The sequence below is a fragment of the Felis catus genome, chromosome A3 (genome assembly GCF_018350175.1).
Source record: "Felis catus isolate Fca126 chromosome A3, F.catus_Fca126_mat1.0, whole genome shotgun sequence".
Taxonomy (NCBI): Eukaryota; Metazoa; Chordata; class Mammalia; order Carnivora; family Felidae; genus Felis; species Felis catus.
Genome location: NC_058370.1, coordinates 49,924,612 through 49,951,609, shown reverse-complemented (window position 1 = coordinate 49,951,609; position 26,998 = coordinate 49,924,612). Strand labels below are relative to the sequence as shown.

At 46.8% G+C, this 26,998-nt stretch overlaps 1 protein-coding gene across 1 annotated transcript in view; it reads right to left on the bottom strand.

The window, feature by feature from the left end:
- PYGB (glycogen phosphorylase B) overlaps window positions 1-26,998 on the bottom strand; it is a 58,772-nt gene that overhangs the window by 8,134 nt on the left and 23,640 nt on the right. The window contains exons 3-15 of the mRNA XM_006930010.5: window positions 21,506-21,584; window positions 18,881-18,984; window positions 14,513-14,644; window positions 12,538-12,649; window positions 12,045-12,127; window positions 10,711-10,854; window positions 10,052-10,144; window positions 8,799-8,945; window positions 7,777-7,940; window positions 6,728-6,842; window positions 5,217-5,318; window positions 4,324-4,471; window positions 1,345-1,403 (exon numbers count right to left, since the gene is read on the bottom strand). Coding sequence (XP_006930072.1) covers window positions 1,345-1,403; window positions 4,324-4,471; window positions 5,217-5,318; window positions 6,728-6,842; window positions 7,777-7,940; window positions 8,799-8,945; window positions 10,052-10,144; window positions 10,711-10,854; window positions 12,045-12,127; window positions 12,538-12,649; window positions 14,513-14,644; window positions 18,881-18,984; window positions 21,506-21,584 — 1,482 coding nt within the window. The remainder of the gene's footprint in view (window positions 1-1,344; window positions 1,404-4,323; window positions 4,472-5,216; window positions 5,319-6,727; window positions 6,843-7,776; window positions 7,941-8,798; window positions 8,946-10,051; window positions 10,145-10,710; window positions 10,855-12,044; window positions 12,128-12,537; window positions 12,650-14,512; window positions 14,645-18,880; window positions 18,985-21,505; window positions 21,585-26,998) is intronic.

Genomic DNA, 26,998 nt, shown 5'->3' with positions numbered 1-26,998 from the left:
TAGCCAGCTCTTCAGAAATGAGGACGTGAGAGGAGCAGGACTTTTAGAACCACCAACTTACAGGAAACACAGGGAACTAAGGGGCGTACTGGACATGCCAGACAGATGTGCTCAGAAAAGCCAACCTGGGGAAGACACAAAGCCCAATCTCTGTAACAAATCAGTTGCAGAGAGAGAAGAGAGGTAGGCATGGGGAAAAACCTACTGATGACAAGATTTAACAGACAGCAAGCAATTACATGGTTAGGCCCTGCCAGGGTCCAGATTCAAACAAACTATTCCAGATATCTGTAACTTTACTATCTACGTGAGAAGATGGTATCATGTGGTGTTGTTCAAAAGGGTCTGTACTTATTGTGGTTTTGGAGGAAAACATCATCGGGAACACGTGTGAAATACTTAGAGGTAAAGCAATTCCAGGTCCAGAACTCATTTGGAATGATCCAGCGGAGTCTGGGATAGGTGTATGGATATTATTACTATTCTTCCTACTTTTGTCTATGCTGAAAAATTTTAATAATTAGCATTTAAAAAACTGTTTGAAAGCCTGTATCTCTAAGAAATGCACACTGGGATACTAACAAAGGAAATGGCAGGCACTCGGGGAGATGACCATGAGCTGCTGGCTGGGCAGACAGTGCCTGGCCCCGCCTGGTAGGCCCCCATAAAACAACTGTGCTCCACAGTGTCCTCATGTTCTCTGATGACAATGAGGCTCTTGGGGGAAAGTGGCAGAGGGTGGGGACACCAGCCCTAGAGCACAGAGTATGATGAGAAAACCCATCCATCAATGAGTAATGGCAACATACTGGGACTATGTGACTGAGTATCCAAAAGCATGTGTCACGGTGAATAAAAAATGAAATAAAGCTAGGCTGAGCTCACTCACCATGGGTATACATCTGGCTGATGAAGCAGCCAGCAATCTATGTCCACTCAGCACACGAGTACAGGGAAGTGAGTGGGCAGCATGCTGGGACCTGAGAGCTGGGCACAGGTGTGGAAGGGTGGTGGTTGTACAAGGAAAGGCATTGGATGGAGGGCCAACAAGTCCACTGAGGACTCCCCTTGGGGCTAGGACCCCCACTCTCATGTGCTGGGGTCCCATCCAGCTCCCTCTTAATGCTGAGCTGATGGACACTGAACCTACTCAGCCCACAAGCACACCTGGGGAAGCAGGGGGCCTCTGGCATTCTGTGTGTATGCTGGCTCTGAGCCTTTGCAGTCTCCAGCCCACTGCGCAGCTGGCACTCAAGTCGGGACACAGTGGCACTGACAAAAAGCATGGTGGTTTGTGCATTCAGGCTAAATATCAAGCAAGATGCAAAGAGAATATCACCTCACCTTGCCCCCGATCATGACAGTCCTGGGCACAAAGGCCTTGGTTGGGTCCTTCTTTATTCCTGTAGGACAAACAAGAGATTCAGATAAGGCACTGAAGCCAGACATGCCCCTGCTTTGGGACACAGGGTGGTGACCAGAATCCTCAGAGATCAACTCCAAACCAGGGGACATGGCACAGCCACTGGGCCCCCATGTGCCTGTTAAGAATTCCCACTTACAAAAGGGGGACAAGCCCCCTAGATTCTGCATTTATATCCCATGGTGAGGAAGGAGGCCAGAAACAGACTCTTCCAAAAGGCTCACAGGAAAAGATGCACCTCTGTTTCCAGAACAGCCCAAAGCAGGTGCCTGGCTTGAGTCCAATCAGTCACCAGCTGTCAAGACCTTTGTACATGATGGGTATATGACAAAGAGGGGACCTTGAGATCATGGTAATGGCACTGTCAGCCCTCAAGGGATGTCAGGCGAGACCCCAAGTTCCCCGCCCCCCTACCTTCACTGTGATAAGAGGTGAGAGGCTATCCCAAAGCTCTCCCACACAGGGGCAGCCAGAGGGTCAAGTTATAACAGTCAGCTCCCCTGCAGCCCCAGCAGACTGAGGGTGTTCTCACCAGGCCCCTGGCTTTCAGTACCAGTGTATATGGGAGGTATTGGAGGATGTCTTCACAGAGGGGTGAGGCAGCCCTACACTGCCTTCACCAGAGGCCAAGAACCAGCCAGAGCAGTGAGAATTGGGGCTGAACTAACTCCAGGTTCTGCCAAGAACATGGCTGTGCCTTAGTTCTGATATCCTCCTGTTTCCAGAAATCAGACAGAACAACAGAGAGAATAGGAAAAAATAAAACAGAAACTACACTTCCACCAAAACTCAGAAAGAGGAAAGAGACACAAAGTCCAGGCCACTGAACAAGTTCTGCCAGTTTACAGGGTGGGTGGGAAATAGGGCTTTGAGCACAGAGGTCTCAGGACCCAGCCTCCTCAGAGGAGCCGTCAGCAGGGCTGGTGTCTGGGGTACAGGAAGGAGGACGGGGGGCCAGGAGGGCAGACCTCACCAGCCCCTCTCCTCTAGGAAACCCAAGAGGAAGGTCTGGCATCCTGGGGCAGAGGCCCCCAGGGCAGAAATCAGGGGAGACAGGGCAGGTGGCCTCCTGAACCAGCCTGGGCTTGGAGAAACAGGAGTCCACGGCTGCACAGAGAGGTGCCTGCAGCTGCCTTGGGGTGCCACAAAGCCCCTTTGGTAGCCCTGGGAGGTGCAGCTTAGGCAAATTTGAACAAACACAATACGTGGCTTTGCTACAGACAAGAAATGAAACCGACATCCCAGTGAGAATACCCAAATCTCCAACCTGTGATGGACGTCAGCTTGGAAGAGTCCACGGAGCTGAAACCAAGACCTCAGGGGGAGGACAGGACATGAAAGTGCACAAAATGAGAACTGGCAGGACACAGGAGTGACAAGAAGCCAAGAGAGAGGCAAGACACAGAAAGCACAGCACACACAAAGGATGGAAACAAGAAAAGCAGACAACATAGCAGAGAAGGAAAGACCTTTAGAAAAGTTCAGAGAGCAATGAAGAGACAAGAAGATGATAGGTGGAAGGAACCTAGCACGCACCTCGCTGGAATCCTGGAAGAAGAAAACCAGAATAGCTGCACCTAACAAATGTTTTAAATTCATTTCAAGAAAACTTCTTAGAAATAATACAAGACCACAGTAGATGCATTCAGAATGCCCTGAGCATCAGGGAAAACTGACCCACAATGCTCAGCACCAAGACACAGCCCAGTAAATTTAGCACAGGTACTCAGGACAGCAATGCCTGTGTGCAGCAATGCACACCAATGCCCCGTCCTCCAGACAGTGCAGGACAGACCTGAAAGATGCTTAAGGAAAGAAAGTAAAGCCAGCAACGTCACCTGCAAACCGTCCCCCATGTTCTAAACAAGCAATAATTCAGATCGTGGTCCACAGGAAAGGCTGTAGTGAACCAAAGGGAAATCAAAGCAGGAAGGCAGGGCAGGATGGCTGGTGGTGACAGAAATCAGGCTGGGGACTGGGATGGCACAGCAGAGCATCAAGGCTGTCTGCTGGACCAGAGAGAAACCGTGCGTGCACAGGCAAGGGAGATGGTGAGGTGGAAATGAGCACAGGCCCCCAGCTACCTGCCTGGTAGAATAGCTGCACTCATGGGACGCCACGGAAAGCAGGCCCAGAAGTGGCAGGTCCTGGGAAGTACACAAGACCGTGCAGAGACTAGGACTGCAGGGGGTGGGGGGTAGCTGGCGCATGGGAGGATGTTCTTGAAAGGAGCTTTGCATCTTGAAAAGAATATTTGTGGTTCCTTTGGTTTTCAAAATGAATAGTCACAGCATTAAATTACAAAATTTTAAAATACAAGTTTTTCCTTAAGGCTTTGTTATATTTATAAATCTAAAAAATATTCATATTTACTTTTGGGGGTCTTTGATTCATGTTTGCTCTCATAATTGAATGCTGCCTGAACAATTTAAGGTATGTGTATAAATTTAACACATTCTATTTCATTGTTTTTTTTTTTAATTTTTTTTTTTCAACGTTTATTTATTTTTGGGACAGAGAGAGACAGAGCATGAACGGGGGAGGGGCAGAGAGAGAGGGAGACACAGAATCGGAAACAGGCTCCAGGCTCTGAGCCATCAGCCCAGAGCCCGACGCGGGGCTCAAACTCATGGACCGCGAGATCGTGACCTGGCTGAAGTCGGACGCTTAACCGACTGCGCCACCCAGGCGCCCCTATTTCATTGTTTTAAGTGCACTTTAAGTGTCTCTAATAAGTAAAATATTTCCAAATAAGACAAGTCTAATGACAAACAACTAAATTTGAACTAAAAACTAAAGTAAACATATAGCCCAGCCTTTGAGTCCCATGACGCCACAGAGGACCCACTAGGACTGTGCAGGGCTGCAGCCAGGGCCCTGTGGCCCCCAGGGACACTCACGGTTGTACAGCGTGATGATGTGCAGGCAGTTCAGCAGCTGCCGCTTGTACTCATGGATCCTCTTCACGTGCACGTCAAACATGGAGGAGGGGTTGATTTTCACCTTGTATTCCTTCTCCAGGAATGCAGAGAACTTCAGCTTGTTTTCCTGGGGAGAAAGGACAAAGATGGTCGAACCCCACAAGTCTCCAAGGTCTGACTAGACTCCAGCTTTCCACTCAGAGCCAAGGGGACATCTCTGTCCCTCCACAAGCCACACAGCAAGGTGGGGACTCTTAGAGGCCACAGCTGAGGGTGGAGACATTTTGAGGAAGGGAGGATGGGGGAATGGGGTGCTGAAGGTGGGCACACTCCAAGAGTCGCAGAAATAAACAGAAAACTAGACCAAAAGGCAAACCTGCAAAAGGATAAGAAAAGCAGAATAAAAGGGAGTCACGAGTGTGGTATAAAGGACACAAATGGGGACAGTCAGGGGGGAGGAGACTCGGGATGAAGGACTATTTCAGGGCCCTAAGACCATGCGGCAGCCCAGCAGAGACACAGGCTCATGAGGGACTGAGTTCTCCATCAAGGCTGCCACCTGTCAGGTTTGGAGGGTTCCAGTGGTGCCGGCCTGTCTGGCTGTGAGGCTGGCTGCCCTGGGGAGAGGCTCTCATGCAGCCAAGCAACACACCCGTGCATAGACGCCAGGACCAGATAGACTTTTGGAGCACCTCCCAGGAATGAGCTCTTCCTGCAGAACTTGGGGCCACAGCATGCCCGGGCTGCTCTGGGGTCTGCACCCATCTGCCTGCCTGCTCCATGACCTGAGGGCTGAGTGGGATGGATGGACTTGGTGGTCACTGGGCCAGATACCTGGAACACGCAGGAATGCCGCCCCATGCTGGGCCTACCTGCTTGACCTTGGCCACGTCCCTGATGAGTGCCTCATCGTTGACCAATGGCAGCAGCTTCTTCAGTTGGCTCAAGTCAGTCAGGAAACCCTCCCCGATTTTCTGGAGAATCATAAAGGGACACATGCTTGGGGTGCCTGGGTAGCTCAGTCAGTTAAGAGGCCACCTTCAGCTCAGGTCATGATCTTGCAGTTTGTGAGTTGAGCCCGGCGTCGGGCTCTGTGCTGACAGCTCAGAGCCTGGAGCCTGCTTCTGATTCTGTCTCCCTCTTTCTGCCCCTCCCCTACTCACACTCTGTCTCTCTCAAAAATAAATAAAACATTAAAAAAAAGGGGATACATGCCTTCTGCCTATTGTAGGACCTGTCCTCCTGAAGACTGTCCTCCATTTTGTCATCCCCACCTCTGCTTTCCTCCCTGGATCTGCTCTGGCTTGGCTCCAGGCCAGCTTTTCTCTCACAGCCCAGCTCTGGGGAAATACCCCCACACTGTGGCCTCGACCACTACGGGCAGCCCCGCCCCAGCCTCCCTCTCAGTCCCTGGGCTTGTTCCTGACATTATGTCCCAATCTGGTCAAGCTCAAACATCCACAACAATCCCACGAGCTTCCCTTGTCCCCTTCACAGAAAGGCCCCAAACCTGGGGGCCAACCGTGGTCCAGCGGCTCTTCCTGGCCTGGGCCCTGTCTGCCATCCATCCCCAAGGCTCTGCACCTGCCAAGACTGTGAAATAATGGAGCACCTTGCAGTCACTTCCTGGCCCTGAACTCTCTGCACTATAGCAGCGTGGTCAGTCCAAATGTACCTCTCATCAAGTAACCCGCTAAGTCTCCCTGTTGCTAATGTAGGATCAAGAGGAAAACTCCTGGCCTGCAAATGCCCTGGCCACTTCCGAGGCCTGTCCTCCCTCTGCCCGCCTCGCCAGGCACTGAGCCTCACTGGCCTTCCAGCTCCTGGGTGGGCCACGTCCCTCTACCACAGGGCCTTGGAACAGAGATTCACTGCTCCCAACTCCCTCCTTTTAGCCCTTTGGATCTGTCTTGCTCTCCCTTCTCCAGGGATGCCTTCCCTGACACACGCAGCCCAGGCAGGCAATGTCCCTACCACAGACTCTCAGCGGGCACCACTCTACAGCCACCTACTGCATTGTCAAGGCTAGCTGTCACCTGGTGTGCACAAGCACATGAACAATCAGTAACCACTGCATCTCTGCCTCCCAAAACCTCTTCAGTGGGCCTGTGGCTGCTGCTCAACCAGGTGATCCCACCCCAGCCCCTCTTGAAGCCCAGGACCTCACTTCTGAACTCCTGCACAGGCGTCTGGGGCCATTGACTGACTGCCCAGCCCAGCCTAGCACTCCCACATCTGGGTGGCAGCAGGACCCCACCTGGGGTCCCTGGCCAGGAGCCACCACTGGTCAACACACTGGTGATGGGCCTGAGGGCCTTGGGCAACAGATGAGGTGCTAACTGTGCTCACAGCTCTCCGGAGACTCAAAGGCAGCTGGTCTCACCTCCACAATGGTGTCGGCTAGCCCCGGATTACACAGGAGCAGCCACCTTCGGGGTGTGATGCCATTTGTCTTATTCTGGAACTTCTCTGGCTCGAGCTCATAAAAATCCTTAAAGCTAAAACACACGAAACAGACAAATGTCACAACAAACAAGGTGAGCAAGAGAACATTCAGAAATCCCACTGGAAGATCACTAAGCTCAGTTTTTTTGTTGTTTTCTAAGGAGCACAGAGCAGTCAGCCTTGCTGCCCTCTTTTGAGAACAGTAAGCATGGAGCACATGCTTTTCAAAGCACTGCACAGTTAGTCACATAGCAATAACCACACAGGTAATGGAACCTGGCCATCTTCCACAGTGAATGTGACATTGAAGGGGGTACGGGCTATCATAGAGCTTGAGAACCAGGGTTTAGTTTCCTCATCTGTAAAATGGGGACGCACCTCTCTGAGAGGCTTCCTGTGAGGATCTAAAGACTATAACACATGAAGTGCTTGGGCTGGTACCAGGAACACAGAAGCCTCCACACAGACAGACCTGGTCTGGGGTCTACCTGGTGCTCACGGAGGTACTCTACATACATGTGGGTCAAGGATGGCAGGAAGGAGTTTCAAAATCATGTCCCACCAAAAGAGGGAGGGAAAACACTGGGAGATCTGACCTAAGAATTCTTCTTTCCTCTTGCTGACGAACCCTGACTCCTCCTGCCCTAACCTGGGACACTCTTGAGCAGGGCACTCCTGGCACCTGGCCAGCAGCAGATGGCTCCAAGACAGAGCATCTGTCTGGACAGACAGAGGACACAGAAAAGAGGAGGTGGCACTGGTGATAACTCAAAGGCTCAATGCCCTAACATTGCCCACGGTGTCCTCAGCCACTGAATAACATGCCCTGGGCAGTTCAGACAGTACCTGCGAGGGCAGGAGAGCAAGTGTAGAGCCTGGGCAACATGCCCCAGCCACTGTGTGTATGGCTGCCAACAGTGCCCAGAGGCGAGTCTAGGGTCACGAAGAAGGTACACCCAGGTCAGCGCAAATGCTGGCTCCACTCACACTGACTGCTTCACGATCTCTGAGTGAATCCTCGCCACGCCGTTGACAGCATGGGACCCGATCACACACAGGTGGGCCATGTTAATCCGCTTGCAGTCCCCTTCCTCGATCACAGACATCCTCCGCAGGCGGTCCACATCCCCAGGGAACAGGGAAGCCACGTGCTGTAGCCAAGTCAGAGAGCAGGAGGTAAGCAAGTGGTGAACAGGAAGCCCAGGGGCCCCCATGGGATGTTCTGCCTCCTCCAAGAAAATCCCAAGGTTGCTGCACCCCAGACATGCATTCAAACTCCCTGGATGCACCTCTGAGAGCCCTGGGCATAGCAGGAAGCTCCTCCACACTGCTGCAGCCCAGGGAAAGGCCTGACTGGCCAGAGGACTCGACAGAGCTATTCTGTGGCAGGTGACAGTAGGACCGTGGTGCTAAGATGTGCCATGTGACTTAGAAGGAAAAGATGAGAGTACTGCCCTGTTGGCCTAGGTAAGGTCTGACCAATTGGGAACGGCTACTTTTTCACCAAAAGGTTAAACAACTGAACAAGCACACCTGGATTCTAAGTTCCCCTTTCCCTGTAGCACTCTTCTCTCCGTGGGTAACAGAGGAAAGACAAATGCTGCTTTATTTCCAAATCATCCAAATGCTGCTATGGTGTCTCAGGACCAAGGCCTCTGGCATTCCAGGAACAGACTCTTACATTTGAGCCCCACATGGGAATGAGAACATTTCAAAAAGACCTAAATCCACGACTCCCACATACACAGCAGGGGTCTAGGTCTGGGGAAGAGATTTACCCAGCAACGGCCCCTGGACCCCAAAGCCCTCTGCTGGACAGAGGGCTATTCCATGCAAGAAGATACCTGTCACAGGCCAGACAATTCCACATAGAGGACAGGAGGAACCTCCACCTCTTCCAGGTGCAGGTGCAGCCCACCACCCCCATCCCCAATCACGACAGGAGGGGTGGTCATCTCCGGGGCAGCATCCCTAAAGCTCCCACCCATACCCACCCCCACCCTGCTCACATCAAGGTGCCTCTGGTTGATGGCGTAGATGATCTCCAGGTGCCGTGGCAGGAGCTTCTCAAACATGGACACAGGCCAGCGCTCCAAGGCCTCAGGTAACACAGTGTGGTTGGTGTATGCACATGTCTTCTTTGTGATTTCCCAGGCCTAGAACATTACAGAACATTCCAAATTGTTTTTGTTTAGAAACAATCCGCTTTTCTACCAGATGCTCAGGGAAAAGTCCATCAAAGGTAGATGTTCGGATCCCACTTGAAAGGGGCCCAGGTGGCTACATATCTCTGCCCTCTGGGGCTATCTAGAACCTTCTCAAAACCTACAAGTGAGCCCCATGCCCTTCGCCTTCCCAACGTGACCACGAACATTCTACTTCTTAACATAGTACACACACATAAATGAGTGACGCTTACCTCATCACCTGGCATCACTCACTTTTCTTCTGTGAACCATTTTTTGTTTGTGAACAAAACAGAGCACCAAACAATTTTCTACTTTATTTCCACCAAACTGATCTCACACCCAGTTGGAAACACTGGGAAACTGTGTGGCCTCCCTCCACTGGCCAGGGGCAGATGGGACCATGGGGGCACTACCCAGCCCTGCCCAGGAGTGCACCCCAAACCAGAGAGGGCTCTGGGTTCTACAAAATGACATGAAAATTGTTCTAAAGTCTTATAGTTGATTTAAACTAGATCAAGAAAATCTTGCTTTACAAGCATCCAGGACCAAATAAGTTGAGTCAGAAGAACTTATAAAAAATTTAAACAATGTGTTTCTTTACACTTAATACTTCTGTGGTTCTTGCCACAATTCTAAGATGAGAAAATGTACGTGAAAAGCTCTAAGACGTGTCAGAATTTTTTCCCAGTCTTCCAGAAAACTGCTCTTCTGTGCCTTTGTGCCACTGCTCCACCTATGGTGTCTTAGTCCCTTGGGAGAAACCCCAGACCTGCTCTTGGAACATCCGCCTCCTCATGGCCCTGCTTCTCAAGGACAATGTCCCTCTGTACTCCTCAGGCCACAGGGGATAGGCCTTCCTCAACATCCTAGGGCCAGCTCAGTACTCACCACTGTTGTTGGGACAGGCTGGAAGGTGAGGGGACACTGTCACCCCTATGTGCCCAGGTCTGCAGGGAACACTATCACCTTATATACCCAGCTGTGACAGGGACAGTGTCACTCCACATGCCCATCAGTGTGGGAACACAGTCACCCCATGTGCCCAGCCCTGTGCCCTTGTCTTCAGTGCTTACCTTGTCCCAGTCTACTTTCTCCACATCCACCAGTATCCGCATGAGCTCAGGGATGGCAAGGGCTGGGTGGGTGTCATTCAGCTGGATGGCAACCTGCAGTTTACACAGGGTGATCCCCTCAATCCCCTTGCCTGCATCTGCATGGGTGCATGGTGGTCAGTGTGTGCAGAATCAGGGTCCACAGCCGCCCACCCCTGAGGAGCCTGATCCATAGGGCTGACAGCAGGGAGCCCTATAGCACAGATGCTGAACCTAGCCTGAAAACCAGCCAAGGAGCAGGGAGGACAACAGGGCAGGGTTGGGAAGACCCCATGGGCTGGCTCTGCAGTAGGACCCTTGGCACCCCACCGAGGCTCTTCTGCTCTCCATAGCTCCCCCTGACCCAGATGTTCCTCTCACCGAGGATATGTTGGCTTTGTTTAAAATCACTAAACCCAGCCCATCAAATGCATCACGCTTTGCCACGGGAACCTTTTACAGTGTCCCTTGCTGCTCCTAAGGACACCTAGTGTGGCCCTGGTCAGAGAGGAGGGGGCCTGGCCCCTGATGACAAGGAAATGAGGGGGGCTGCTGTCCTCTCCTCAACCACGCCCAGCCTTGAGATAGAAATCAAGCCTGGGAATGTCCTGTCCTTCTGCACAAGACCCATCAACACCCACCTTGTCTGGGAATGTCTCAAAACAGGTTCTCACTGGGTCCCGGCAGCCAAACTTGGAGGACTTAAAGCGGCGAATGATGTCCTGGAGGGTAGCAGCCACCACAAAGTACTCCTGCTTCAGGCGCAGTTCCTTCCCCTCGAAGAACTGTGGACACAGGACAGCGCTGGCACCAACAACAGCCACCAGGGCCACCACAGGTCCTCAGGGATACCCCCACCCCCATCCCAGGGCTCAAGAAGGGCACGAGGCTGGGAGGCCCTGCTCCAGGGACCATAGAGACCCATGTGTGCATGAGAGGACGAGAGCCCTTGAGTGTCAGCATGGTGCTGACACCTCCATCACCACCATCCCAGGGCCCAAGGTCAGGTAACCTGCAGCTCAGGGGCACAAGCAGAAGGTCTAGATGGCCTGACCTGTGTGTGATCTTCAGATAGGGAAGCAGCCAGCAAATGGTCACGGTGCCCTGTGTGAGGACACCAGGCATGCAGGTCTCGTTCCTTAACAGCCAGAGCCACTCAGAAGCACAAGCTCCAAAGTGTCAGTGTCCTAAAAATGTCTTGTACCTGAAGCTTTAGAATCTGCTTAAAATCTTGGCAGGGGGAGGGGGAATGGGGTATGTTTGGTTGTGAGACTTTCAACACCAATTCCCTTTGCTACTAATGTGCACCTGTTACTCTGATAAAACAAAGAACATACAACCCACTAACAAAGGCAAATTCTAAGGGCTCTTGTCTGGCAACAACAAAGCCACCAGACACTAAACTCAGTAGCAATCACTGGGGACTGTGATTGTTACTTCATCTAGTGGGTGGTGGCACATAATTAAAGCTTTTCGAACCACGGCTGGCGTATGTCTCAAGGCATCACTGAAAAGCAGGGACTGCTATTCCCATTTGAGAAATAGCTCATCCAACTCCTGGGGAAGTGGCATCACATGCCAGAAGAGCAGAAACTGACTGGATGTGAGGTCTGACGAGTTCCCACATCCCCCACACGTTGCTCTGCATACGGTCTTGCACAGAGTCAGCTCAGAGCCAGCCTCAGGGGCAGCCGGGTACACAGCAGTATAGACATGTGAGGCAAGGCCAAGAACCTCCTGCTGTATCCTCTTAGGGAGACAGCAAAGGGGAGATGCTAACAGGCACACTTGGACTTGTGGGGCTTTGTCAAGCATGCTGTGGTGCCCTCACTCCGAGGAGCCACACAGGGCTGCTAGTAGCTACTTACGTGGTCTCACCTGATGAATGGGAGGCCAGCAAATAGGTCCTTCTAGACAGCCCCAGCCCCTAGCACACTTCCCTAGCAGAAGAGAAGCAACCACATGAGATACTCACATTATCATTTGGATACAGGACTCTGGAGATGTTCTCGGCCAGGTTCCTGTCCAGGACCGCCTCGATGTAGCCTCCCACATTAACTAGGGGCAGAAACAGTGAGGTCAGAACCCACATCCCTTCCCTTGACTCCTCATGTGCCCTTTCCCTGAAGGTCCTCCCTCACTTCCCTGAACTGCGTGAGGGACGTTCCTGCACAGAAGGTGCTCCCAGAGCCATGGTTTCACTCTGCCCCAGGCCCAACCTGTATCCCCCACACATCCTGCAGAGCCCTAGGCCCCTTGGTCTTTCCTGAGGGCACAGGGTTCCACGAGCAGTGGCTTTGCTGGTGGGCTCTCCCTGGGAAGCCCTGGTGCTCTGAGGACACTGCCCTCTGGCCTCCACATTGAGAGTCCTGTGCTTTGCACAGCAGTGATAGCGCAGACAAGACAAGAGCTTCACGGGGCGAGTTTGGGAGAAGCCATCCAACAGAAATAAGAGGGTCAGAACGCACAGTCATGGAGCTTGAAGTCATTGGGTGCCTTGGCAGACCACAGCCTCATGGTGTTGACGGTGTTGTTCCTGTAGCCCGGCACAGGGGTGTCATACGGCATGGCCAGCACCACCTGGCCGAGAGATGGTCAGATCCAGTTAGCTAGCAACACAGTCCCCAGTCCCAGGCCTTCTCACCCCAGCAGCAGCATTCTGCTCCCTGTTGGTGGCCAACCTGCTTGCCCTCTGGCTTTTCTCCTTGTTCCCCAAATCCCTGCAACCTGCCCTGTGCCAAGCCTGCAGGCCTCCCCAACTAAGACCACCTGTGATGGCTCTGCAGTAAGGCCCTGACCACACTCCTGAGGTCATTCTGTCTTCTCTAGCTTCTCCTCATTCCACACTGGCATTGATTTAAGAATTCTTCCCACTCAGATCTTCAAGGAGCCACTGTGTCAACCTCACTCACACTCTGTTAGCAGTCATGACTCCAGTGTCCTTGTCCTCTCTCTGCCCTCCTTCCTCTTCCCACTCGACCCACTTGTGTAGTTTCATGACCCAAACTAACTTCTCCACAGAGGACTTCTATTTCTGACTTCCATTTTCCAATGCCTGCAAAAGGCTCCTCCTGTTGGGAGACTTGACCTCTAACCCTCAGAGAAACCAAACCAGCCCACACTCCACTCACGACAGAAAATGCAGGGCCTGCTCTCTACCCACAGAACCTGCCACGCTCCTCCCACCCCCGATTCCAGTCTGTCCACAAGTATCTGCTTTACTCTTGTCAAGCACAGGAAGACACACACCAGCCTCAAGGTCACTTCCAACCCTCAGATCCTCTGATGAGGTTTCTCACATTCAGGTACGCTCACAGGGGCTCATACAAGTTCAACTATGTGGCTTTACGAGATGAAAGCGGCTCTGACAGCCAAAAGGACTGTGTTGATAGCATCACTAGAGCCTTAGAATCACTTTTCCTTTCCCCTCTACCCTCACCCCTGCTCCCTACTCCCCTGCCCCCCAAGGCCCTATCCAAGCCAGTGACAAGCCCTACAAAGCATCCCTAACAGCCCAGGGCTGATAGAAATGCCCCAATGGTCTCTATGCCTCCCTACATACATGACATGCTCATCTTCTACAAGCACATGCGATCAGATAACTGATCTTATTCTCTCCTCTTTTGAATTAAATACAACTTATTATGGCATTTTAGGCCTCCATAACATGGCTCCAGCCAACCCTAGCCCATGCACTCCTTAAAACTTATGCTGCAGAAAATCTGGATGACTCACTTTTGCATGCTTGGGACTTCTCCAGTCTCCTGGGCTCATTGCCCCACATCTAGATGGCTGAGCCTTGCTCATTACAGCTACCCCCTCACAAAAGCTCTCCTGCTACCTCTCTCAGTCCCTTAGCTGAAACCACTCAGATGTGCACTGTCCACCATCCCAGAGCCTGGACTGGACTCTCCATGTTCTTGCCCTGGTTCCCTCATCAGTGCCTGTGCCCTGTGCTGGGACATCCATCCAGACCACCACATGCCCAGGACTCTGATAGCTCAGTAATGGTGGGCGGCACCCAGGAGACACTACTGAGGCCTGTGGTGTGTGGTGACTGTGGTGAATGCATGCATCAAGCACCTGCTGTCTAGAGATGCTGGGGACTATCCATGTCCCTCCAGGGATTAACACTCTGCCCCTGTCACAACACTGTCCTGCTAGCCATTCAATCAATGACTGCTGGTCTGAACCCCAACACAAGCCCCTATTAAACTGCAAAGACAGTGGCTTCACACTGAGTGTTTTCCACTGTCTGGGCAGCCCTGACAATGTGTAAGAATTGAGTGTATGAGAACAAAACCTCCCAGGCAGTCACCTTGGGTCAGGTCCTCTGGGGAAACAGCACACCTCCCACTCCCAAAGGGAATGAGGAGTGATGACAAAATGTGGCAGCCACCTCACTTAGCCCCACACTTCCCTGGGGATGCCCAGGGTGGATACCTGAGTGTCCAACCACCTGACACCCTCAGGGGTGTGCTCCACTCTCCCGTAGAAGTGCACAGGAAGCATGTATTCGGGCCGGGCTTTCTCCCAGGGGTTGCCATAGCGCAGCCAGTCATCTGCCTCCTCCACCTGGAAAGGGGCCGGTGGTAAGGTCAGCTCTCTTGGGTGGCAGTGGGGAGACAGTCATGGGCGCAGGGCCACCCCTTTCCACTGCCCACAATGACCATGCTGTTGAGATACCGACGCCATCCAGCACTGAAATAAACTATAGCCTATTTACAAGGCAAAGATGTCCAGTTCCAGCCAAGGCCTCGTGTTTAAAAATTAACATGTCGTCCTATTAAAGAAACAAACTCAGATAAAATTCAGAAGAATGCATTAAAGTAAAAAGACATTAAGAACAACCTGAATTCAGCAATAAAAAAGGATAAAGTTCTGCTGCGTACTACAACATGGATAAACCCTGCAAAGACGCTGAGTCAAAGAGGCCCATGTAGTGTATGGCTCCATTCATAGGAAATGTCTAGAACAGCCAAATGCATAGAGACACCAGATAGATTAATGGTTGTCAGGTGCTAGTGTGTGACGGCAAATCCATGCTGGATTTCTTTTTGGGGTGATGAAAACGTTCTGGAAATAGATAGTGGTGATGGCTGCCCAACTTTGTAAATATATTAAAAAAACACTTGATAACTAAATAAAGCTGTTATAGTAAAAAAAAAAAAAATCACTAGAAGTCCAGCACTTTGAAAATGACACCACAAATTCACAGGTGCCAGGGGCCAGGCTGCCTTTGTAGCACGAATGTCTGGACACACACAACTAGAAGACATTGCTTTTGTGCTAGGCCTTCCTTGAAGCAGCTAATTTTCCAAAAACTGCACTTAGTGGTATCCAAAATCAGTAAATACACAAAAAAGGATCCCACCAATAAAACTAAAAGTAGCCCCACAGAGTCTAATAATCCTTGAGTAGAAGCATTCGGAATAAACTAATTTGGCAGGCAATGTATAAAGAATTATAAATATAAATTAAATAAGTGAGTCTTTCTTCTTCAAATTTAACAAATAACCCCAGGTATAGGCATAACTCAGAGATACTGCAGATTTGGCTCCAGACTGCCACAATAAAGCCAATTTAGCAAAAGAGAGTCAAATGAATTTTTTGGTTTCCCAGTGCATATGAAAGTTTTGTTTATGCTATACTGTAGTCTATTAAGTGTGCAACAGCATTATGTCTTAAAAAACAATGTGCCCAGGGGCACCTGGGTGGTTCAGTCCAGTTGAGCATCTGACTCTTGATCTCGGCTCAGGTCACGATCTCACAGTTGTGAGATCAAGCCCCATGTGGGAGCTCTGCGCTGGGCACGCAGCCTGCTTGGGATTCTCTCTCTCCCTCTCCCACTCATTTGTACATGCTCTCTCCCCCCAAAATTTAATTAATTAATTATTAAAAAAACAATGTACATACCTAATTTAAAAATATTGCTAAAAAATGCTAACCATCATCTGAGCTTTCAGCAAGTTTTAATCACTGATCACAGATCACCAGAACAATATAATAAAGTCTGCAACATTGTGAGAATTACCAAAATGACCAAGTGAGCAAATACTGTTGAAAATATGGGGCCAGGGGCGCCTGGGTGGCGCAGTCGGTTAAGCGTCCGACTTCAGCCAGGTCACGATCTCGCGGTCAGTGAGTTTGAGCCCTGCGTCAGGCTCTGGGCTGATGGCTCAGAGCCTGGAGCCTGTTTCCGATTCTGTGTCTCCCTCTCTCTCTGCCCCTCCCCCGTTCATGCTCTCTCTCTGTCCCAAAAATAAATAAACGTTGAAAATATGGGGCCAACAAACTTGCTTGATGCAGAGTTGCCACACCTTTCAATTTGTAAAATATGCATTATGTGTGAAGCGCAATAAACCCAAGTGCAACAGAATAAGGTGTGCCTGTATGTTACTTTGAGGGTTTTCAAAAATTTTTATTCGTTTGTCTTTTTTTTTTTTTTAAGTAAGCCCTGTACCCAATGTGGGGCTTGAGCTCATGATCCCAAGATCAAAGAGTCGCACACTCTACTAACTGAGCCAGCCAGGTGCTCTGGGTTTTTTTCTTAATGGTTCCTACACAGAAGTAAAAGAAGAATATTTGGTTGCAGTTTTAGGGAGGTGACACAGCTGATGTTATTGCCTGAATATATGTCTCTCCATAGTACTTCTGGCTGGGGTTTTCTGTCTGGTGCAGGTAGCTATTCATCATGGGACCAGTCCTGCCTTTTGATCTGGTGCCATGTCTGTACATTAGTGAAATTCTCCAACACCAAAGCCTGGTCATCTCCTGTAACGTAATTCCATGAGTTGTTTGCAGAAGCAGCATCTCCTCAAGTATAAGAGGCAGGAGGGTGTCCTCTCCAGACCCCTCTCCCTGCCCCACGGCCAACAACACTGCTGTCTGACCACTGCCCACATTTAATTATTCTACAGCTAAACTCCATTAAAAACTGACTGGCTCTCATGAAAACAGGGTGAGAGGAGGGTGAGTTTATGATTCACCTATCATCCCACAACTGTCTTTAAATTGTTTTGCAAGATGGCAATAATATACAGAAATAGAACACCAGAAGAAAGAAATGTCTGTGGTCAAACACAAAAAAAAAACACAAAAAACCTTTCTGCCTTTAACCATAACACCAAGTAGGTAAGGAGGGGCCTCAGAGTTTCTGTCTTATGAAAGCACATTGCATCGACTGTAAGGAGCTGGAATGGGTTAAAGGACACAGGGGTACAAGGGATGGGGTGCCTCTGACAGACACACACACATAAGGAACTGTGCATGAAACTACCTATAATGTACCAGGAGGAAGAGTGGAGTTCTCTTTAAGGCTGGAGAGAGTACTTCTACAAATTAAGCAATAGATACAAATCTGTTTTAAGTTTTCTTTTACTGTTAGCCATACTTTTCTTTGCCAACTTTTTATTATGAGTGCTTTCAAACATAAAGAAGTGTTAAAAGAATTGGCAGTGAACACCCACGCACCTTCCACTTAGGTTCCATAATTGTTAACATGTTGCTATACTTGATTTATCACATATCCTCCATCCATCGACCCATTAATTTCTTGATGCATTTCAAAGTCAGTTGCAGACATCTGTACACTTCTCCACGAACACTTCAGCATGCACCTCATTAAGTACAGTTCACCCTGTGTTTATTTTTTAGGTTAATATATAGACAGCAAAATGTGTAAACCTTAAGGATACTCTTGAGGAGTTCTGTCAATTGCACGTACCTGTGACCCAGCCTCATCAAGATACAGGAGCTTTCCATCACCCCAGGCATCCATCTGTTTATATTCTATACTATTCTCCTGTTACAAACCTTTAATCCCAACCACAGCCCTGCTTTGTCTGTCATTTTTAGGAGCCAAATTATATTACATAAATTATTTTCTAATCAAGTGGAATAGCCATACCTTCAATTTTAAAGTCTTTTTTTTTTCAGTTTATTTATTTATTTTGAGAGAGAGAGAGAGAGAGAGAGACAGCATGCACATGAATGCATGAGCAGGGGAGGGGCAGAGAGAGGGAGAGAGAGAATCCCAAGCAGGCTCTGTGCTGTCGGCACAGAGCCCCACTTGGGGCTTGAACTCACAAACTGTGAGATCATGACCTGAGCCAAGACCAAGAGCTGGATGCTTAACAAACTGAGCCACCCAGGTGGCCCCATTTTAAAGTTTTGAATGAGGGGAAATGACCCTCTTGCCCAGTGTAGGACATTGAGGTTGCACTGTGAGGTTATATTCTTTCCACCAGTGTGTTCTTGGCCACCTCACTTAGCTATGGTTTGATATTTCAGGATCTAAGCCCACTCTTCCTCAAGGCACTTTGCTTTGCAGAGGCTGGCACAGGACACAGTCCCCCCAGTGGTGTCGGGGAGTGAAGGCAGAAGGTGGAAACAAAACCTACAATAACTCTTCTAACTACTCCATGTCAATTGTCCCACTGAGGGTAAACCAGAGAGGGCCACCTCTGTTCCATGCTGAGGTACAACAGGGAACAAGCAGGAAGCACCTGGCAACACCTGTAAGGCCAGTTAGGCCCTGGGTCCCACCCAGCAGGCTTCCCAGGCTCACACAGAAGCTGTGTGTGATGAGCTCACACAGAAGATGGGCCTCTGGCAGCCCACATAGAGCTCTAAGGGAAGCACGAAGCTCACAGGATACCCCCGACCTATCCCACCTCTGCCTTGCCCAGGACGGGCAGACAATCTCTCCAGGAAGGAATTTAGCATATAAAAAACTGAACTGAAAGTACCTGTTTGTTTTCTTCTGCACATGAGAGGTGGAAACAGGTGAAAGAACCGAGTTTCACCCACCTGCCAGCCGTTGACAATCTTCTGGTTAAAAATCCCAAACTCATAGCGGATTCCATAGCCATATGCTGCCAGGCCCAACGTGGCCATTGAGTCAAGGAAGCAGGCTGAAAATTCCAAACACAAAGAACTTCTTGGAATCAAAGATAATTAGCAGTTTTGAGGCCCACTGGAAGCAAGGCCCAGACACCCATGTTAAGTAGGTACTGGGACACTGGCCTCTGGATGCCAGACAGCGATTCAGTGGTAACCTGTCAGCTTCAGGTTTCATGAAAGTAAAACTGAGCCCTCCCTCAATCCCTTCACCTTGAGAGCCATGGTCTGGGCCAAGAGGGTGTTAGTGTGGGGGCTGTGGGGAGATGGGAAGGGCAGAAGTGAAGAACCCCAGAGAGTCTCATCTAACTTGGCACACCTTTCAACACAAAGTCCCCTCACTGCTACCTTTGTCTTAGAGAGCTCATACAGGCTGAAGGCCTCCCCACCCCTGCACCTTCTACTTGTCCATGCTGTTTGGACAGTGGGGTAACACCACGAACTAGCTCTACACGCTAGTGAAGGAGGCACGGGGATGGGGCTGGGAATGGACATTTTACCATAAAAGAACTCAAACACCCAAGGCCCCTGGAACGTGGCTGGAGCAGCACATCAACTTAATAAGCCTTTGTTCCAATGAAAATGTCTTGAAAAAGACCAGTGTTTTAAATAAAGATCCAGAAGGCAGTCTTATTAAACTTCTGGATTAAAAAGGAGAAAAAGTCCACAAGAAACATCAGTAAATAAAATACTTGTTCAATTCACCAAGTATGCCCAGACCCCTGTTACTAGACCCTGTGCTGAGGGTTAGGAATAAGAGGATCCACAAATGTAAGATCTGGAATCTTGTTCTGAAGAAAGCATTCTCTCAGGAGGGCCACAGGACACATCAAGTTACAGCAGGCTGGGGGCTACCCACATCTGCACAGTTAAGAGGAGTCCATGGAAACAGGGCCCCAGAGGAGGTCACACCAGTCCATGGGCAAGGCCAGTGGCACCGCACAAGTGGCAGGAAAGGTGACTAGGAAGGCAATAGGAACCAGACTATGGAAGGCCTGCAGATGCCCTGAACCCCTGAAGGGAGCAGATTGTGTTACAGCAGGGATGGGACTGTCCTGCCTGACAGTCACCAGCCTTAGGGTAGGAGGGGAGTTTAGGCAGCTACCTGAGCTGTGAAGGAGACCGAAGGGTCTGGAGCCTCCTGGGCTTGGAGAAACAGGTGCTGTTTTTACTGACTGGGAAGATGGCTATAATCAACAGAATGCTATCGAGGGTAAAGGGAGCCGCAGGGGACTGATGACCCAGGAGCTCCCTCAGGGCTATGCGCTGCCCTCTGGCTGGGATGCCATGATCGGGTCTGTGTGGAAAGTAAGCTACAGCTTATTGTCTGGGATGATTTCACTGCCATAAACTAAGACAGAGCCCTGCATCTGAGAGCAGTAGGTGACACACAAGCTTTTCACATCAACAGGTGGAGGTGGGGCAGGCCTTGCAAACTGTTTCCTTATATAAATCCATGTACTGTTTTGTTTGGGAGAAATATATGCTGCATTTATAATTTCTGAAGAATTTAACTTAACATTTGAAAACAAAGGCACATGCACAAGCTCAGATAAACTTTAGGGTGTTTGATCCCTTTAGAAAATGACAACTCCCCAGAGGGGCAGTAATGCAAAGTGGTAGGGGCCTGAGCCCACCCTCCCATATCCCCCACACACAAGGGCAGCACAAAACTTATTTCTGTTCCAGAAACATTGTGCCCAAGAGCCTTGAAGCACACAGCAAAATCAAATCTCACTGTGACAGCTATTTCCACTTCTAAGTTCTGGTTTTTTTTTTAAGTTTACTTACTTTTTTTTTTAGTAATCTCTACACCCAATGTGGGACTCAAACTCACAACCCTGAGATTAAGAGCGGCTTGCTCTTCTGACTTAGACAGTCAGGTGCCCCTCCACTTCTAAGTTCTTCATTCAGCTCCCTCTGCCCTAAAAAAGCTACCAAAAAAAACCCCCCAAAAAACGAAAAACAAAACAAAACAAAACAAACACCTCAAACAGGAAAAACAAGGCTGGATATACTGTCAAACAGAATGGCCCAAGGGAGCAATATCCTGAAAGGAATGACTCTGCTATTTCCAGGCAATCTGTTTACTACAGTAAAGCAGGAATAGCATACCTACATTCATAAATCATGTGTGTGTGTATGTGTGTACATGTGTATGTGAATGTATGTGTGTGCACATATGCATATATGTATGTGCATATGTGTACACATATGTGTCTATCCATCTTTCTCCCAATTACTGGCTGTGGAAAGTGGTCAGTATACTGGAAACCCCCTCCCAGGGCCAGCTACCCAAAAACCAGCAAGCCTGGTTTTCATGATAATTAGGAAGTATCCCTTGTATAAAGGAAAAACATAATATTTTGCATTTTTTTCAATGTGGATGAAACACACTCTCCCATCCACTCAGAGGGGCCAATCTACACTGACAGACTGCTGTTCAGAGCACGGCTGACCTCTGCCTCGCCATGTGAGCAGTGGCCAGGGCATTACACCAGGAGAGACTGTGCACCAGCCAGGTGCCGGGTTTACCTGCCAGCCTCCCCAGGCCTCCATTCCCAAGGCCGGCGTCCTCTTCTATTTCCTCCAGTTCTTCCAAGTCCAGCCCCAGCTGTGAATAAAAACAAGGGCAACGTTTTAGTATTACTTAGTGTCTATCTTCCTCACACAACAGGAGGAAAGATATTAAATCTTGTGAGTTTCTATCAATCAAAGGTTAAAAAAGTCTGCTTTTAGACTTGAAAATCCAATGTTAAAATCTGGTATTTATGAAAATGAAAGTCTCCACGTATCTCAAAAGCTGCCAAACTACTTGAGAATTAATAATCAGGGGAGCCTGGGTAGTTCAGTTGGTTAAGCCTCCCATTCTTGGTTTCGGCTCAGGTCATGATCTCACAGTTCGTGAGTTCAAGCCCTGTGTCTGGGTCTGAGCTGACAGCAAAGAGACTGCTTGGGATTCTCTCTCTCTCCCTTGCTCTCTGACCCTCCCCCACCTCTCAAATTAAATAAATTAAAAAAAAAGAAAGAATAAATAATCCAAATGAGACATGGTTTAACATCCAAAGATATTGCCAGGTTATTAACCTACGTATAGTGAACAGATTATAACATGTAGCCTAACACCAAAATTAGTGGTTTCAATAATTCTTTAATTGCATATGGTTTAATGATATTTATGTAACTTATTTATTTATTTACTAATTATTTAGCTGCTTAGATATATTATTCGCCTCTTGGATGTGGCCTCTTCTCTAGCTGTGGAGAATCTGTTCTGCCAGTCTTCAGGTCGTTTTCTGGGTTATTTATGCTGATGTGGTTATTAGGTAGGTGTGTCTGTGACATGACGTGAGCCTAGGCTCCTCCTACTCTGCCATCTTCTTCGGATGTTCTATGTGACATCTTTTTAAACCAACACCTAAAACTACCTTTCCTGTGGCATCCTAACTACATTTGTGCAATCTTGTGAAATATGTATACAATGTTAAAAATCAGAAAGTAACAAAGTCACAACTTCTGCACCTGACTTGAAACCTTTCCAGAATGCATACCTGAAGGTTCTGCCTATCAGTTATGATAGATGGATAATTGTTCCATTAATCTGGCTTTAGTATGTTAAACTTCACAAATGGCTCTCATTAATTATCTTGATGAGTGGTTTTTAAACTTTTTGGTTTCAGGAAGACCCCCAAGAGCTATTCTTTATTGAAATTATATCTATCAATATTTATCAAGTTAAAAATTTAAAACAGATCAATGTTTTTTAAGCCTATATGAATTCATTTTAAAATAATAAACCCATTAACATTAACATAAACAACATAGTTTAATCAAATATACAGTTCTAAAATGAAAACAATTTACTGAGAAGAGTAGCAGTGTTTTACATTTCTACAAATATCTTTAATAACTGTCTCTCTTAGCATTCAATCTGTTGAGGTATCACATGAATATCTCTGGAAAGCTTCACCATATACCTGTGACAGAGGAAGAATAAACAGTTCTGATCTAGCAGACCCACTGAAAGGTCTTGGGGCCCCTGGGGTCTCCGGACTATACTTTAGGATCTGATAAATTACAAAGGGTAGAAGCAAAGCTGTAAGGACATAAAAACATCAAAGTCACAAAGAAACAGTTTAGTGTCTATTAAGTAAATTGAACAGCATTAACACAAACTGTGATCTGATTCAGAGTAAGATTTCAAAATATTGACTTAATTCCCACAGCAATTTCAAGGAGTGTGTTCCACCAAAGATATTTTGGATATGCAGGGGAGGCAGAATTTACCCAGTAATATACACTGGCTCCAAATTAAGCAACACATTTAACTGCATTTTCCAGATTTATCTGACTGTGAAACCTCTTATTCACAAAACACCTACTAAAGTCAGAGACCATCATACCACATAAAGGCAGGCTATGTGGGAGGAAAGATGTTTTGTTCTTCTTTGTTTTTACCCTTGAATGTTGTAGGTACATCTCAGCCTAGTAAGGCAAATTTTGCCATGAGTTTGAAAGTATTCAAAAGAGGCACAAATAGTAGCTAATTGACAGAAAGTAAAATCTTGCTCAAGTGGGTTTCAGAACCAAAGACAGAAAAAGCATAATAAAGCATCTTTAACCTTTTTAATTGAGATATAATTCACATACCATATAAAATTCACCATTTGAAGAGAATAATTCAATGGTTTTCAGCATATTTACAAAGTTATGCAACCACCACTAATTCCAGAACTTCACCATTCCAAAAACAAACCCGATATTCACTGGCAATCATTCCCAGTTTCCCTATTCCAGACCTTGGCAATCACTTTTCTACTTTCTGTCTCTATAGATTTGCCTATTCTGGTCATTTCATTTAAATGGAAACAAACCACATATGGCCTTTTGTATCTGGCTTCTTTCAATTAGAATAATGTTTTCAGGGTTGATCCATGTTGGAGCATGTATCAGTACTGTTTATCACTGAGTACCTTTCCACTGGATGACTACTCCACATTTTGTGTATGCATTTATCACATAAATGGATATTTAGGCTGGTTCCACTGGTTATTATGAATAATGCTGCTATGAACATTCAAGTACAATTTTATGGGTAGACATATGTTTTCATTTTTCTTGGAAATAAACCTGGGAGTGAAATTGCTAGGTTACATGGTAAATTCTATGCTTAACTTTTTGAGTAACTTCCAAACTATTTTCCAAAGTGATTCTACCATTCTACTTTCTCCCAGCAGTATATGAAGGTTCCAATTTCTCCATGTCCTAGCCAACACTTGTTCTCTGTCTTTACAAGCATAGCCACTCTAGTGGGTGCAAAGTGGTATCTCATGGTTTTTATTTACTTTTCCTGATGACTACTGATGCTGATTATCTTTTCACATGCTTTTTGACCATTTGTATACCTTCTTTGGGAAAATGTCTGTTCAAGTCCTTTGCCTATTTTTAAATTGGGTTATCTGTCTCTTTGTTATTGAGTTGTAAGAGTTGTTAATACATTCTGAATACTAGACCCTGATCAGATTTATGATTTACAAATATTTTCTCCCATTTTGCCTTTTCACTTTCTTCATAATGTCCTTTGATGACACAAGTTTTAACTCTCGTCCAATTTATCTATTTTTCTTTTTATTGGTAGTGCTTTTGATGTCATTTCTAAGAATCTATTGCTAAATCATGAAGATTTGCCTATATACTTCTAAGGGTGTTAGGGTTTTAGCTCTTACATTTAGGTCTTTGATCCATTTTGACTTAATTTTTATATGGAGTATCAGGTAGGGATCCAGCTTCATTCATTTGCATGTGGACATCCAACTGTTCTAGCAGTATTTATCAAAAATAATATTTTTTCTCTATTGAGTTATTTTGGTACACTTTCTTAAAAAAAAAAAAAGCAATTTGACTATACAGGCCACCAAAAGCACAGGTGACAAAAACAAAAACAAAACAAAAAAACTGGACTTCATGAAAGTTAAAACTTTTCTGCATCAAAGGACACTGTCAACAAAGTGAAAAGACAACCTGAGAAAAAATATTAGCAATGCTAATCACATATCTGACAGGAGATTAATATCCAGAATAGAGAATTCCCAAAACTCAACAATAACAATAAAAACAAACAACTCAATTCAGAAATGGGCAAAGGACTTAAACAGACATTTCTCCAGAGAAGATATTTAGATGGCCAGCCAATAAGCACATGAAAAGATGTTCAACATCACTCATCATTAGGGAAATAATGGGTTTTTTTCTTTTTCTTTAAATTTTAGTTAACATACAGTACAATATTGGTTTCAGGAGTACAATTCAGTGATTCATCACTTACATACAACACAGTAGGGAAATAACGTCAATTAAAACCATAAGAGATACTATCTCCCATATATTAGAATGGCTACTATCAAAAAAAAAAAAAAAAAGGAAAATAACAAGTGTTCAAGTGTTGGTGAGGATGTGGAAGAACTGGAACTCTTGTGCACTGCTGGTGGGAAAGTAAAATGGTTTCACCACTGTGGAAAACAGTATGATGGTCCCTCAAAAAGTTAAACATAGAATTACCATATGATCCAGAAATTCTACTTCTAGGTATATACCAAAAAGAATTGAAAGTAGGGTCTTGAAGAGATATTTGTACATTCATATTCATAAAAGTATTATTCACAGTAGCTAAAAGGCAAAGCAATCCAAGTGTCTATAGACCAATGAATGGATGAACAAAATGTAGTACATACATACAATGGAATATTATTTGTAGATCCTTAAAAAGGAGATTCTGACATATGCTCCAACATGGATGAATCTTGAAGATATTAAGCCAGTCATAAAAAGACAAATATTGTATGATTTCACTTATATGAAGTACCTAGAATATCAAATTCATAGAAACAGAAAGTCGAATGGTAGTTGTCAGCAGCTTGAAGGAGAGAGTGGGGAGTTAGTGTTTAATGGATATAGAGGTTCAGTTCTGTAAGATGGAAAGAGTTCTAGAGATGGATGGTGGTGATCATGGCACAGTATGAATGCAATTTATATTATGTGTATTTTACCAAAATTTCAAAATAATTGGGGGAAAATCAGTTGGCTATAAATGTGAGGGTTTATTTCTGGACTCTCAATTCTATTCCATTGTTCTATATGTCTATCCTTACGCCAGTACCACACTGTCTTGATCACTGTAGCTTCATAGTGAGTTTTGAAATTTGGAAGTGTGAGTCCTTCACACTTTGTTCTTCTTTCAAAAAAAAAAAGTTTATTTATTTATTTTGAGACATAGAGCATGTGTGGGAGGGGCACAGAGAGAGGGAAAGAGAGAATCCCAAGCAGGCTCCACACTGTTCTTTTTCAAGCATGTTTTAATGATTTCTGGTCTGGGGGCACCTGGATGGCTCTGTCGGTTAAGTGTCTGACTCTTGATTTTGGCTCATCGATCTCACAATCATGAGATCAAGCCCTGCTTTGGGCTCTGTGCTGAGTGTGAGCCTGCTTGGGATTCTCTTTCTGCCCCTCCCCCACTCACCTGCTCTCTAAAAATACATACATACATACATTCATACATACATATATACATACATACATACATACATACTGATTTCTGGTCTGTGCATTTCCATCTGGATTTTAGGATCAGTTTGTCAATCTCTGCAAAGACAACTGGAACTTTAGTGGGGGATTGCAATAAGTCTGTAGATCAATTTGGGGAGTATTGCCATCTTAAGATTCCAAGTCATGGATGGACATGAAATGTCTTTTCATTTTTAGGTCTCCTTTTATTTTTCAACAATGTTTTATAATTTTTAGAACATAACTCTGCATCTCTTTTGGAAATTAATTCCTAAGTATTTCATTATTTTTGATGTTATTTTAAGTGGAATAATTTTCTTAATTTCATTTTCAGATCATTCATTGCAGTTACATAAAAATTCGGTTGATTTCTGCATATTGATCTTATATCTATAAATTTGCTGAACTCATTCAGTTGTACTAATATATTTTTGTTTCATCTGCTCAAAGAGATACCTTTCCTTCTTC